Source organism: Monodon monoceros, unplaced genomic scaffold (assembly GCF_005190385.1).
Source record: "Monodon monoceros isolate NGI ecotype Baffin Bay Population unplaced genomic scaffold, NGI_Narwhal_1 Super_Scaffold_4, whole genome shotgun sequence".
Classification (NCBI taxonomy): Eukaryota; Metazoa; Chordata; class Mammalia; order Artiodactyla; family Monodontidae; genus Monodon; species Monodon monoceros.
In genome coordinates, this window is record NW_021703781.1 from 68,325,758 (window position 1) to 68,341,177 (window position 15,420).

A 15,420-nucleotide genomic window follows, 5' to 3' on the forward strand; every position below is an offset into this window, starting at 1 on the left:
CCCCCCACTCCTCTGCCTGCCCTTCCCGCTCTGTCAGGGACACTACAGTACAAGGAGGAGCTCAGAGTGAGTCTTTGTCCACAAAGGATAAAATCAGATTCATCACCTTTTCAGAGAAAAACCAGTCCTAAGCTTCTGTGAATTTCTTCCTTGATCTTGGGGCCTGAACTGCAGGCTCTTAAAGGTCCAGGAAATAAATAGGAGTGGCTCGTAGGAAGCTGGGAGGAGATTTTGCTGAACTGAAGAGGAAAGTGTTGGCTGACTTTAATGTTCAGTGAATTGTTCGCCCCCTCGGAAGCCCAAGGTGAAAAGCAGGAGAAGGTCTAGGGTGAGGGAGCCTGGAGCCCCCGAGAGTAATTCAGGAGCCAGACCTGCAGAAGGAGCAGCTAAGGAACAGGTAGGAGTCTCTTCCCTGCCCCCTCTTCTGTCATTTTATCACAGGATACCAGGATTAGCCCTGGGGCAAGCAGGTGCCTGGAATAGGGTTACAGGTAGATGGGGAAGGAGGAGGAGAAAGCTGAAGGGGAGGAGGGTGAGAACCAATATCAGACACAGTCTGTAGGGGAAGATAAGAAAGCAAGCAGAGGTTTTAAATGGTGGCAGCAGTGGGGGACAGGGCCCCCTAACGACAGGAGCCACTGGGGCAGCCATTCACATGTAAAAATACTCTTCATAATGCAGCACATAATACTGTCATTACTGGTGAAAAAATAAATAGATTTGATCAAATGACAGATTTATCCAAGTGAAGACAACTGCATGATTTTCACTATTATGAAGAGAGCCCGAAACTTTGCTGAAACTAAAAATGTTTGCTCCTTTGTTCCCCATTAAGTTGATTGTGCGTGTGTGTGTGTAAACTCTCAGGCCACATAGTCTCATTGTGAATATTCTTAAAAACTTTTTCTGAAGGCCAAAGTCATCCCAGACATTTGCTAGAATTGTCTTAAAGTGGAGAAGACAGACACAGACAAGGTGGATAATAGCGTGGGCATGAGCTGCCTTTGCCCTGTGTTGGGGGCGTGCTGGATGGGTTGGGTCTCAGGAGGGATGGGCACAGGCTGGAAGCCACAGCCACGGTCACTGGGCTGTTCTTCTTGCTCCCGAGGACTCTGAGGCCCCTTAGCACAGGGAGAAGAACTCTGACAGAAGGCATCCCTCCAGCCCACCTGATGCTCTCTGCTTCAGCTGGATAAGGATGTAGTTGAACGTGGGGTCACTTTGTCACTTTACCAGTCCCCCTCCTGGGTGTGAGAGGGAGAAACATGTCAGCTCCTTTTTCATTTTAAGCCTATTTCAACCATTCTACCTGCTCTTTTAAAAATAGTTGTTCTGTTTTCCTTTGAAAAAATCCTACCAGAAAAAATTTGGATATTCCCCTTCTAAAGTGCACTTGATTGGCCGCAGCTTGAGAGCTCATCTGGCTGGGGAAGCTGGGTCAAGGACGCCAGGCCTTGGAAGGATAACTGGTAAGTCAGCCCTGCAGATGGGCCTTGGGTTTGTTTACATATTTGTTTATGCACAAAATGTCAAGTATCTGAATGCCAAACGAAGTCTCAGAAGCAAATGTAAGACAGGAGAAAATGTGACTCCCCCAAACCAAAACCTGAAACGCTTCCAAAGTGTGAGTGTGTAAATCCATGTTCAAGGGGTGTTCACCGCAGCGTTATCTGTGGTGGCAAAGTAATGGAAACTGTGATCATCCACCTGTCGGGGACGGTTGACTGAATTATGACGCATTCCATGCTTTGCAGTTCCATAACAACTAATAACACAGAATGAGATAGAGCCCTGATGATGGTCCTGCTCACCCAGTGTAGCTGGCAGTGATGAACTGGTTTGTTTAAGGCCCATGCCATTGCAGTTGTGAACATTTTGAATATTGCCCCTGGATACACTGTTAAGTCTAAAAACAAGTTGCAGAGTGAACCCTATGAATTAGGGTTTTGAGGATGATACTTAATTGTATCCCTTCCCTGCACTCTGACTTTTTAGTGGGACTCTCCCAGACCTTTCCCATCTTGACCTTCCTTGGCCCCTCTGTGCTGTTGGAACCCCCTCTCCTCTTGGCTCCTGTGGTTCCCCATCTTCTTGGTTGTCTTTGTTCTTGTCTGACAGCTTCTTTCCAGGCTCCCTTGCAGGTGCCTTTTCTTTCACCTTCCCTTACTCGTTGGTATTCTTCAAGGTTCTATCCTAGGCCCCCTCTTCTCTCCTCTCTTCTTCTCATTCTGTCATTTCTCTCTCCATGCTTATAGTAACCAGAAAAATAGAAACAAAACCTGAATCGTATGACAGGCTGTTGCGCTGAGGTAATGCACACCCCGCAGCTGTGGCACTTTCATTTCTCACTCATGCCGCATTTTCCCAAGGGTCAGCTGCAGCTCAACTCCGAGTCCTCTCCACTCTGGGGCCCAGTCTCCACTTAACAGCAAAGAGACTTTGCTAAAATACAAATCTGACCGTAAACCTCCCCTTCTGCAAACTTGTAAGAGCTGCCCATCGACAACCAGGTCATGTCCAAACTCATCGTGGCTCAGGTTACATCTGGCTCCTGCTTAAAATGCTATCTTCATCTTTCACCAAATTCTAAAACTCTGTGCACCAGCCCTTGAAAGCCAGTTACAGTTTCCCAAATGTGGTTAACCCTCTCGCCTGATGGTCACGTATATTCTCTATCCTCTTCCCAGGATGCTGCTGACCCCATCTTCACCCTGGCTGGCCTTCTGTTCCCTCACATCTCTGCTTGTATTTCTCATCTCCAGCAGACGCATTTCCTAGTTTCCCAAAATTGGGTTACATGTTGCTTCTCTGTACTTGCATAACACCTGTGCTCACCTGTCTCAGCATTGAGCACACTGCATTGTAGTGCCTTCCCCACCAAACAGAAAGCTCCTTGAGGACAAGGCTAGACCTTACTCCTTGTACACAGATGCTGAACCCTGTTCCTGGCACATAGTAAGTGCTTGATAAATAACTGTCAAACGTGTAAATGAGGAGTTATGTGAATGATCATAACATTTTAAGGACCCTAGATATCTTACCTTTGTTTTAGTAGACATTTGGACAGCAGACAATGGGTTGAGAGTCTGGCCACCAGGCTCCTGGTCCATTTTGTACCTAACATATGATGGCCTTGTCAAGTCCCTTCACTTCCCTGGGCTTCAGGCTTTTGTTTGTCTTATAATGAATGGAACTAAGTGAGCCTTAGCTGAGGACTATGATTCTATTATTTTAACTGTGTTGCTTTGAGATCCATCTTTACATTTTGAAGAGCTCTCATCTTTTATTTTTATATTTTTACATATAAATGTTGCTTTTAAGATGGTCTACAATCCGTAACCTTAGTTATATGTATGATATTCCATGTACAGATCCTAAAATAGCCACCTTGACTTTTCTGACTCCGTTAGCTACTTTGGCATTGTCTAGACACAGCCTCACTTGTGTGTAGGAATCCGACATTGCAGTATATACAGACCCTGAATTTATAAATGTAAACAGACCCTACAGTTTATGTATCTGTCCCTCAAGCTGAGTGGTGTTTGACCTACATAAATCATATAAGAAAGAATACCTTGCTTTCACCATCTATCCTTCCAAAATAACAACACTATCCATGTACTATCAATGTACTTTTGTATGTCTCAGTTTAATACACATTATGCTTTTTCCTAGGCTTGGACCCAACTGGGCCAGGTTTCCACAGCACTCCAAATGAAGTCAGGCTGGACCCCTCAGATGCCAACTCTGTTGATGTTATTCATACAAATGAAGTTCGCTTCCTCTTCGAGCTTGTTAAGTTTTTAACACAAACTGAAACATGGAGGAGAATTTTAGAAGCGTTTATCCTGCTTTTTTAAATTTCAGGTGTTGGAACTATTAATGCTTGTGGCCACCTTGACTTTTACCCAAATGCCAAGATGTGAAGATTTAATTACACCTTTATTTAAATTTGATCTCAATATTTACAAGGAAGCTAAATACTTTCTAAAATATGAGGACTGCTATTATAAATTCAGTGAGCTCCCTGCTTGGATAGAATCCATGTCCTTTTGTATATAATATAATATAATATAAAAATATGTTTTAGCCCAAAACACAGTTGCATGTATGAAGTTCCCAGCAGTTGTGAGATCTGCAAGGTCAGGGTCCACGTCTTAGTTACCTCTGCAACCCCAGGGTCTAACAGAATGTCTAGCATGTTGTACTCACTCAGTAGGAACAAGGAGGATGTATTCATCCAACAAATATGTATTGAGTGCTTACTATGTGCCAAGCATTATTCTAGGAATAGCAGATGTAGGAACGCATACAAAAGACAGAAGTCCCTCCCTGATGGAGCTAATATTCTAATTTGCTAGAAAAACAAAAATAGAATAAGTGCTAAGAGACAAAACAAAGCATGTAATGGGAATATGATGCGTTGGTGACACTGGGGGTGACGTAGGGGAAGGAGATTTTTGATAGGGTGGCCAGGAAGTCCTTACTGAAAAGATGACCTGAAGGAGTTAGCCAGTTAGGCATTCCAGGCTGAGGGGTGGGAATAGCAAATGCAAAGGGCCTGGGGCAGGAGCCTGTGAAGTTCATGGCAGTGAGGAGCCTATTGTGGCTGAAATGAAGTGAAAGACAGGAGAGTACTAGGACATTAAGTTAGAGAAGGAACAGGGCAGAAGGAGATAATACAGCACCTTATGGACTGTAGTAAAGACTTCAGCTTTTACTCAAGTGAGAGGGGAGCCATGGGAGGATTTTGAGCAGAGAGGGACATGGTTTGACTTGCTTTTTAAAAGAATCACTCTGAGTCCCAAATTAAATTAATCACAAATTAAACAAATAATATTTAACCTTTTAAAGTGGTTTCTAATAATAATAATAATAATATCTATAAGGCACTTAGCTATAAGGCACCAAAAAGTTATTATTTGGGAGTTCCATTCCTCCCTATCTCTGCACATCATCATGATGTAAATAATGAACTATATCATACATAGCATATAATAATGCACAGTAATATAACGTATGATGATTCTAAATATCCCATCACCTGATCCCATGTGGTCAGAATAGCTAGATGATGTAATTATTTTATCTTCCATTTGGCTGTTGTAGAGGAAAGATACACAGATCGTGACATTGAGAGTAACTCGACTTTCCTCTTCACTAGAGATAAGTTACAAAGTTTTAATAGCTGTCCTGAAAGAGTAAATGTAATTAGAAATATCTGTTTGCAATGACTATTTAAAAAAAAAAACTGGTGAAACTATGGATACTCAAAATGAGAATTAAAGCCAATTTGACCTAGTGCAGGTAAGTGAAATTCATTCAGAAAAGGCCTATTATAAAACTTATCTCTCTCATTATTTGCCATATTATGATTTAAAATTAGTTCTATTAGGATAAAATATAGATCATAAGACTCCTTTACATAACTATATTAAGTGTTATATACTGAGCACTTGAAATTCTGTAAAAGAATGAATTCAAATAAAACATACATTTATCATAAGCTATCATTTTGAGATATAATTCCTACAACTTTATTGGATTAAAAGTACATTTATCATTCATGTTAAGTTTTAGATGACTTTTAAGCTTCAAGATATTCTGTTACATTATATTTATTACTAAGAAACCATTTACTTTTAAAATTCATAGCTCCCAATATTCTAATGAACCATCTTGTCTAAATCACAATTAATTATGAATATAAATCTGTATGTAAAGAAACCTGATGTAAGAGAAGTCCTTCTTTAAAAAAAATGATGCCAATTCTTTATCTCTGCTATGTTGCATTTCTGAAATTATGCTGTCTCAGTTATCTATTGCATAATGAACCATAGTGGCTTAAGAGAATAATGGTTTTATTGCCCATGATTCTAAGCCTCAAGATGCAGGCAGAGTTCTGCCGAGCTTCTGCTTTGTGATGTGTCCATTGGACGAATGCATGTGATTGCATCCAGCTGGGAGCTGGGCTGGGCTAAGCTGAGTGGGAAGGTCCAAGATGGCCTTCCATGTCTGGGGTCTTGGTACTAGCTCTCCTCTCTAAGTGGTCTGTTATCCTTCAGAGCTTCTCTCCCCAGCCAATTAACCTGGATTTCTTAACATGGAGGCTGGGTTCCAAGAGAGCAAGAGTAGATGCTGGAAGGTCTCTGAAGACCAAGGCCCTGGAACTTGCACAGTGTCAGTTCCTCCACTGACTCACACAGTGTCAGTTCCTATTGGTCAAAGAAGTCACAAGACTAGCCTGTAACCCCAACCCAGAAGGGAAAAAAAAACCCAAAACAACTCCATCTCCTGAAGGGAAGAAGAGTAACATGATATTGCAAAGGGGTGAGGACCTAGGAAGGAGTGATTCTTTGGAGGCCACAAATATAGATAAGTGATTTACCACATACACTAAAACCAAAATCTGGTTTCTCAAAAGTCAGCCAAGCTGGGTAGGTCATTGGAAGAATAGTCCATGTCAAAGAGTAAAAGCATTTTTTTGTAAGGAAAAGAGAGTATAAATGACTGGAATGCTATGATAACTTGAGAATGAACGAATGTACTTAGAACTTTTATGTATTATTGCAATAATCCTATTAGTAGCAGTAATGTTATGCCCGACAATGGCAAAACTAATTTGTCTGTAATTTGTCTTTACAATACCTCCCACCTGTCTCACCTGGAAGCTCAGCTGAAGGTGTGCACTGGCTAACCTTGCTGGCTGTTCTATGACTGAATAGGAGGGAGTTCAGTCACTCCTGCAGAAACAGGGATACGGAGAATTAATTGGTCTAAGGCGGAGATGCTTAGTAAGCTCTAAGTGCTTACATCAGAGATCTGGGAAGTGTTGGGGATATTAGTGTCAGAGCACAGTCACCTACATTTGCATTTGTTTATTTATCCTGATTGAATGTCCCTTTAGAGTCACACGAATTCTTTCGTACAAGAAAATGATATGTAATATTGATAAATGTGGAATATCCAAGCCTACACACAAGGTCTGGTGACCTAGACCCAAGTCAAAAAACTATCATTTAAAATTACTTTTTCTAAGAAATGGTTCATACTATCAGTTAATTGGAAATTGTTTTCACAGAAGTGTTTTCCTTCTTTGATTGCAACCATGCCCGAAGTCATCGCTTTTATGCTGAAAGCATTCTCAATCCTGATGCATTTATTGCTTATCCTTGTAGATCCTACAAATCTTTCCAAGCAGTAAGTAAAACGTTTTGCAGTGTAATTTAATTAGCAAGTCATTTTTTGAAGCATGATCAGCCAACTAAAAATTAGAGCATTGAGTATGTAGCCAAAAAAATGCATCTGCCATTTTGGGAAATAATAGATTCTTTCTGTGCTGAGTACTGAACAGTAACTGGGGTTGCTGGAGGGCTTAAATAACTAAACCAACTATTTGTATTCAGGTTGTTGTGGCTCTTTTGAATTATATCCAATTTTGCTGTTTTGGCCATTTGTTATGCCATAATTAGATGCTACTATCTAAAAGGGCAAAAATTTTTGTGTGTATATATTTTAAATGTCATCCTCAAAGATGCCCCGAGAAGCCTGAACCAATCCATAGCTACAGTGAAACATATTACCATTTACTTGGAACATGAAAATTATTTTTATTAAAATTTAATTATTTATACAGAGCAGAGCTGAGGCGTAGATTGCTCACAGGAGATCCATGCAGATCAATACATTACAAAATGCCAAATCTGATTTTGCTTGAGTCATAAAGCACGTGGTGCCAGATCTGAGCTGAACCTATTTTTCATGTGGTTATCATTGTGAAAAAAGGAGAAAGAAAATCCATTTTGTAGCGGGAAGTGGAAAGGTTTTCCTGCTTGTGCTTTAGACACCTACCCCCTGTTTTATCAGGGAAGAAAAATGGGGGGTTTCCAGCCGAAGTGTGTTGTAAGTAATAGCATTTTGTGAATAAGTACAGTGTTGGGACAGGAATAAGCATTTCCCTCCTTTTACAGAGCAAGGTGAGTGAGCCCTCAGGCTGTCTTCTCAGTTTCCTGAGCAAGTTGTCCTTACTCATATTGTGGCTGGTGAACTGCTGTTCTTGGAAAGCTTGCCATCCAACCACTGGCACTTCCTCAAAACCTTCTTCAAGCTCCAGATGCTGCTCTGAATGGCTAAATGGATCCTGACACTTACTACACCAAAGGCAGGTGGAAGGAAGCAGGTTCTGAGAGTCACAGTGGATTCAGAGTTAGGGGGGTTCAATCTGCTAAACTGGAGAACCACAGGCTCCTGTGCCACATGGATGCCAATTATGGCAACAAGCTAGAGAACATCAAGTCAATTTCCTTGACGTGTTTCATTGTACTTTTACCCAACAGTCATAAAAGATGAGATGAAATTTTAAAAAATAAATAAAATAAAATAAGGAGGGGTTTTAGTGCCAGGCTGTCTGATTCACATTTTTGCTCCATCACTTGATAGACATGCAACATTGGACAGATTGTTTACTTCTCTGGGCTTTAGTTTCCTGATCTGCTAAATAAGGAAAGTAAAAGCATTATAATAATAAGGGACTTTGTAAGGAGTAATTGACCTAAATGCATATAAAGTGCTTCAAACAGTGCCTTGCACATGGTAAGCACTCAATACATATGAGCCCTTGTTATTTTGTTAGTATTTTTATTCATTAAAAATGGAGTTTTTAAATGGGGTGTTTTACTATAGTCCTAGCCTAAGTGTCCATGGTTTAAAAATCTAAAAGTTCAAAACCTAAAATAGCAAATACTCCAACACTGCTACCCAGATTTTTTTAAGTTAATATTTTGTTAGTTTTGCTTTAGATTTTAACACATACAGATAAAATTGAAGTACCTTACATTTCCTTAATGCCCTTCCCTAAGGCAGACTTTGAAGCAAATCAATATACATATATCATATAAATAGTATCATACTGTAAGTATCTTTCTGAATTTGTTTTTAAATTAAATTTTATAAATTTAAGATCTACATTGATGTCTATAGACCTATTGTATTTATTTTGTAGGAATCTGCCACAATTTATTTATTCATTCCCCTACTAATGTGCATTTTGGTTGTTTGCAGTTTTTCTTATTAAAAGCGATTTTGCAATGAACACCTTTGCATATCGCCTTATGTGCTTGTGTAGAAGTTTATGACATATAATGGAAGTGAAATTGTCAACATATTATGTGCATTTCCATCTTTATTAGACATTACCAAATGTCTGTCTGCAAAGTCTGTTAATTTATATTCCCATAAGAAGCAAATGAGAATTCCCCACTCCATGTCTTACCCATACTTGGTATTGCCGATTGTCTTAATTTTTGTGAATCTGCTGAGTATGAAGTTGTATGTTGCTTTAATTAGCACGTTCCTGACAACTGGTAAGATTGAGTATCTGTTTACATAGTTATTGACTATTTGAGTTTCCTCTTCTGTGGATTGTTTATTCATATCATTTACTAATTTTTCTAACAGGCCCTTTTTCTTTTCCCTCAGTTGTTTTTGTTTTATTAAGTTTTGCTTTTGCAAACAGGCAGGATGGTCTGTTAGGCAACTTAGTCATTTTTAAATGCATATATACTTTATTTAGATTCCAAAAATTTCTGATAGTTTAATAATACATCCTGAGTTTATTGAAGGTGAACATTTCTAATTACCTCTTATTTTCTGTCACCAGGGAAATTGCTTCCGTTGTCACAAGGAAGGTTGCCCAATGATGGGTCATTTTGCTGATAGATTTCACCTCAAAAAAATGAAGACTAATAGATCGTATTATGTTTTAAACACAGGGACTCTTTCCCCATTTTCCCGTAAGCATTGTAGCTGAATTTTATTGTAATGCTTTAAGGCACTTATCTTTTAAAATTCAGCAGTTTTTACTGAGTGTCTACTAAATAAGTGGGCATTGGGCCAGACTCCGAGGATGCAGTGAAGAACAATGCAGTGAGTTTAGGCCGGGGGAAAGCAAAAAAAAAAAAAAAAAAAAATCAGTTTCAATTCTGAGTAATAAACTTTCTTTTGGGAGATTTTCAAAGGAGGAACTTCTGCAACCAGATCAGGGGAGCCTTCTGGGGGGGGGGGTGATTTCCAAGCTGACTCCTGAAAAGTGAGTAAGAGGGAGAAGGAAATGGAGTATTCCAGGTAGAAGGAACTGCATATGAAAATGCCTGGAGGTTAAGAGAGAGCTGGAACTGAAAGAAGATCCCCCTGCTTGGATTGTAGAGACCAGGAGGAGGGTAACACGAGACAAGGTGGGAGAGGTAAATTGGATCAAATAATGAAATTGTGCTCCATGTGGGAGGTTTGGGCTTTATCTTTGGGCAGGCAGAAGCAAAAAGGAACTGGGTGAATGGATTTGAGGGATGCAGAAAATGGAGAAGTCAAGGATGATTCTAGCTGGGGGGATGATGTGCCATTTGCTGAACTTGGTAACACAGGCAGAGAGGCTGGTTTGGAGTAAGTTGATGGCTCAGTTTCTAACATGTTAGGTCTGAGATGCCCTTAGGACTTGGGCGTGTACAGTTAGATATGGGTCTCAGCCTCTGGAGATGTGGTCTACGGTTACAGATTTAAGCATTTAGACAGTAATCTAAGCTATGAAAGTGGACGATGTAATTACCCAAGAAGACTGTGTCAAATGAGAAGAAAGAGAGCAGAGAAAGAGGCCCCTGTGAAGGAGACTGAGGAATGAATAGAGAGAAAATACAAAGCTGTGTGGGAGCTAGGGCAAGAAAGATGATGAGGAAGGGAGGGATTCACTGCACCAAATATGCTAAAAGGTCAGATGAGACAGGGGCCCAAAGGGGCTCTAGGGGTGAGCCACCAGTCCCGCCATTGCTGAGTTTGGGGTTTCAGTGGAGAGGTGAGAGTGGGAGCCATACGGCGGTAGAATGGGCTGAGGAGGGAAAGGGAGCTCTTTGGCAATGATTAACTCACAGATTGAAAATTCTCTCTAGTAAAATTTTTCCCCTTTCAGAGGCTTTTCAGACAATTTTATGAAGAATTGCATTTTTTTCTGTGTTATTAAGCATACAACAATTTCAGAATTCAGAATAAAAGATCTGTTTAGCTCTAGATTTTTTTTTAAGTTACACTTGACCATTTGCAAGGGATTTATCCTATTGACAGGCTTTGTGCTGACCCAGACCTGTATTGGCTGGGCATTCCTAGTACATAGCCCTGCAGGAGAGGAAGGGACAGTTTACTTTGCCTCTAAATCATTTTAAAAGCACAGACCTTATTGCTCAATAGGTTTTCTAGATTCTTTTCTGGATTAGTTGTCAAACTATGGCAAATTAAAACTTGGCTACAGAAAGCATACATGACACGGAATACAAATTTAATGGATGAGAAAAGACACACACATTTTCTTAAAGTTATAAAAATGCCTGGAAAATTAAATAATTTTCTTTAAAAAATATTGTTAAGCTATTTACAGAATCAAAATGTGAACATTTATATGTTTTTTAAAATATAATTTCTCACCAAATTCACTCGAGCTATATAAAGTTGTATTTTTTCATGGACGTGAACAGCCCTGTTCCACTTTAACCTTGAAAGTTGTATTTACATTAAAGAAACCAGGATGTCATGCTTTCCATGTGTTTTTAACCCTTCTTTCTCTTTATTTCCAGGTTGGAGGCACAAACTGTCTGTCAAACTTGATGGAAACAGTGTCACTCAAGGAAGTATGTTTCTCTGTGTAGGTGGAACAACAGAGAAGACAGGGGAGTTTGGGGTTGTCAGGTAGGTAAGGACGAGGACCTGGCAGGTAACAGTGCTGCACTCAGTTCTCAGTTCATCTGGCTCAGTAAGGCTCAGTCTTTTCTTTTCCTACAATACCACCAGCTATCTTTTCTTTTTACTTTATATTTTCCAAATATAAAATAGAAATCAGTTCCAGCTACAAAAAGAAAATGTTAGGAAATGATAACATGAAAGTACAGATCTAAATAATAAAGCAAGGGGGAAAAATTGACAGGAAACAAAATATATTTTTAATCCAGTCCATTAATGTTATACAAATTTGGGTAGATCTCTTTTAGTTTTATAGATTCCATACAAATTAAGACACTTAAATAAATTGCCAAATTTCGAATAAGCTTTCTAAGTAGTACCCACAGGTATATGCTATATGCTGGGACAGTCAAAGGTAGGAATAATTCAGTAGAGACACTCACTGTGCACGTTGGACTGAAGTCCCCTTTTATCTTGAATTTTCCTTAATATTTTCTTTGATCAGCCTTAACATTTTTGTATTACATCTTTCATTTTCGTTGCTTAATTCGGCAGTCATTTCAGAATTAACATTATACATACTAATTAGAGGTTAACGTTGTGCAAACTGATGAACGGATTAGATGCTTTGCCTCTGTGAGTTCCGTCGTCTTCAAATACTGGGCAAAGGCACAAAAAGCAGGGATTTTATGGTTGTCTGTTGAGGGCTGCTTCGGATCAACTGCTCTGGCAGCGTCTGTGCTCATCATCTCATCTTGGTGCACCTGCCTCTAAAGATGGGTACGGTCAGTGATTGTCTTGATTTTGGTTCATGCACAGGCTCCAGCCCGTGGCTTCTAGCCCTGCCTCCCACCGTTTGGCTTCGTTCATCTTCAGCTCAGCCACATTACCCTGATTACTCCACCCAGCATTAAATAGATCCCCCCTTTTCCTCCCTTCCTGACTTTATCCATGCTGTTCCATGTTCCAAATACCCTTCCCTGTCTTAGCATGTCTCATATCCACTTGCTTTTCATATCTCCATTAAGCTATTCCTCTGAGAAGAGTTCAACACCATCTTGTGTCTGTGGCTCTGAGGCCCACAGTACACTCGCTGCCTAAGGCTGTGGGGTTTGTGTCCTGCCCAAAGGCAGCTGACCTGGGGCAGGTGGGGAGAAAGGTGCAGTTCCTGCCCCTTCTAAGATTTGTGACAATGTTTTGACATCTCTATACTTCTTTTGCTAATATCTAAAGAAGCTATTTGTAATGTCCTTGCATAGTTATCCAGTCCTCTTTTTTAAGAATAATTAAGCATTTCAGGTCCACAGTAGATGTCTTATCTTGAAATGAAGCCACTAAATGAATTTGTATGCTAGTCTATTCCCACTCTTCGGTCAACCTTTAAGAGTCTGGTGTCACCGTAGATTATAGTTTAGTTATTTGGGCTTCCAATGACACTGTCATGAAGAGCTGCACTGTGTGTGCACTGTGTGAAGGCAGTTCATGGGGCAACAGGGAAATTACCCCAATAATCTGGAAGAAAAGTTGTCATCTGGTAATTAAATCAATTAATTTTACATGTAATGGAATAAGGCCCTAAGAATAGCAACATTCATTTGTTCAGTCATTCAACAAACGTTCAAATGCCTATTATATACTGGGAATTGTTCTAACTGCCGGAGAAACAGACACAGGTCCTACTCTCATGGAGCTTACCTTCCAGTTAGAGGAGACAGACAATACATTAACAAAGGAATAAGGAAATAGCAGCAATAAAGAAATCTCATCTGGTCTAATTTTGGCGTGCATAAAATATGCCTTATGTCTCAAGATAATCTACTTCTCTCTGCTCTATTTCCACACTCACCAAAACATCATTTTTATCATTAGTTTGGTTACCCAATTCTTTTCATACAGATGAAGAAGGTACCAGGGAAAGGGTAGGAGAACATTTTGGTTAATAAAAAGGAAGCATTTCACCATTGTGAGCTGATAAACAGGCTTCTAGTTCTTATATGTTTTGTGTGAATTTAGTCTATCGTTGGTAGTTTGATCATTTCCTGGTGTCAATAATGCCACAAAGCCAAGACCAGATCTTTTATTATGGAGTACTCATCCCCTAAAAATCACCTAGTCAAGCTTCCCATTTACCTAACCCTTTTTTCAAGCTTCAGAATCATGCTATTCTGAGAGGCTGACCAAAGTGAATGGAAAGAATAAATCTCCTATAAGCAAATGCCAGAAAATGAAACTTTCTCTTCCATGGTACACAGAGATGTTGTCTTCAACTTCAGCATTGTGAATACCCGGTGCAAGCTTATGAGTTTTTTTTTTTTCTCTTTACAGTGGAACACTGAAGCCAGGCATGACTTATACAAATTTAATTGATGCAGACATTAACATTGGAAACATTGCAAGTATTGAGTTCATTTGGAAGGAACTTTCATTTGAACATTCTCAGAATAAGCTGGGAGCAGAAATGGTGATAGATATATCTGGAAAATATGGATATGAGTAAGTCTTACTTTTTCCTTTGCACTTTCAAACATAGTTTAAACTTTGCAAATGACATTTAAAACCCATATATAATTTGAAATTTGAAAATAGTATAAAAATTTGTGCCGTTGAAAGTTTTCAATTAAAGGAGATAAAAATTATTCAAGAAACCAATACTATATTTGTGAAAGTGTTTATAAAATAGTAACTACTCATTAATTAGAAGACCTACCTATGTCTTCCACCCCACCTACCCTGGAATCATATTATTATCCTCTTTTTTCCCCTTTAAATTTTTCAGATCTGCCTTCTGTAGCTAGAACTTTGTAGGACTTAATATTGCCCAGATCCTGAAACCATGCTAATTCCAGATATAATCTCAATGGATTTACTTAATGGGAGCAATGGAAAAATTAAGCTGGTATCCAGACCAAGCTTGGCCCTTGTAAATGAGATAGAAATGTATAGTTGCCTTTTTTCTATATAGAATGTTTTTCTTATTGACAAGCTTTTATATGTCCCTTAAAACCAGACTGAGCCCTGGGATTCTGGGTTATCAGTGACAAAATAGAGCTGAGTTAGTATTTCCCTGAATAAGAGGAGTTGTTACAAGTAGGTGGTGTAACCTCATCAGAAAATGAGCCTCTGTCTGGTTGAGTGTTTGAAGTACATTTAGAGTATTTCCAGGTGGAATAATCCTTGTTCTAAAATGATTTGAAGAATATTTACTATGTTGTTAAATCTCACTAAGACACATTATGTCTATAGTTCATGATGTATAGTAGATGATAACCCTGTGGGTTGATACATCTATCGATTAATAATAAAAACTAATGAGAGCGCATTAGTGTTTGCAAGGTGTTCCTTGGTCTTCAGGGAGTGTGTGAGGTAAGAGATTTTGGAGCTTATCTATGATGTATGTCTCAGGTAGTAATGGGCCCTGAGGATCATCAGCCCCTCCTTCTAGAAGCCCCCACCACAGAATTACTCATCTCCCTGGGCCTTGAAGGTCCCATTGTAAATTTTTATTTAACCTAAAAGCAGCATTTCATTTCTAAAGCCCTTGACTAACCCTTTGTGTTTATAATAACAATATTGTAATATTTAAATGTGTCATTTGTGTTTTTTATTTTGCTTCAATTTTGTCTAATTCAGTTGTCCTCATCCAATGAAAATAAAAGATGAGTGTTTTTATTTGTTCTGTTCTCTGTCACTGGGCTCAGTGTT

The 15,420-nt window shown here is 39.3% G+C and overlaps 1 protein-coding gene across 1 annotated transcript in view; it reads left to right on the top strand.

Annotated features, from left to right (window-relative positions):
* Nucleotides 1-14,558, top strand: part of PNLIPRP3 (pancreatic lipase related protein 3) — a gene marked incomplete at its 5' end in the record, with an annotated part of 17,028 nt that extends 2,470 nt beyond the window's left edge. Inside the window, 9 exon segments of the mRNA XM_029244824.1 lie at nucleotides 1,361-1,469; nucleotides 3,676-3,913; nucleotides 3,915-3,975; nucleotides 4,631-4,634; nucleotides 7,085-7,200; nucleotides 9,659-9,791; nucleotides 11,616-11,727; nucleotides 14,044-14,211; nucleotides 14,495-14,558. Of these exon segments, the coding sequence (XP_029100657.1) occupies nucleotides 1,361-1,469; nucleotides 3,676-3,913; nucleotides 3,915-3,975; nucleotides 4,631-4,634; nucleotides 7,085-7,200; nucleotides 9,659-9,791; nucleotides 11,616-11,727; nucleotides 14,044-14,211; nucleotides 14,495-14,558 (1,005 nt within the window).
* Nucleotides 14,559-15,420: the final 862 nt, after the last annotated feature.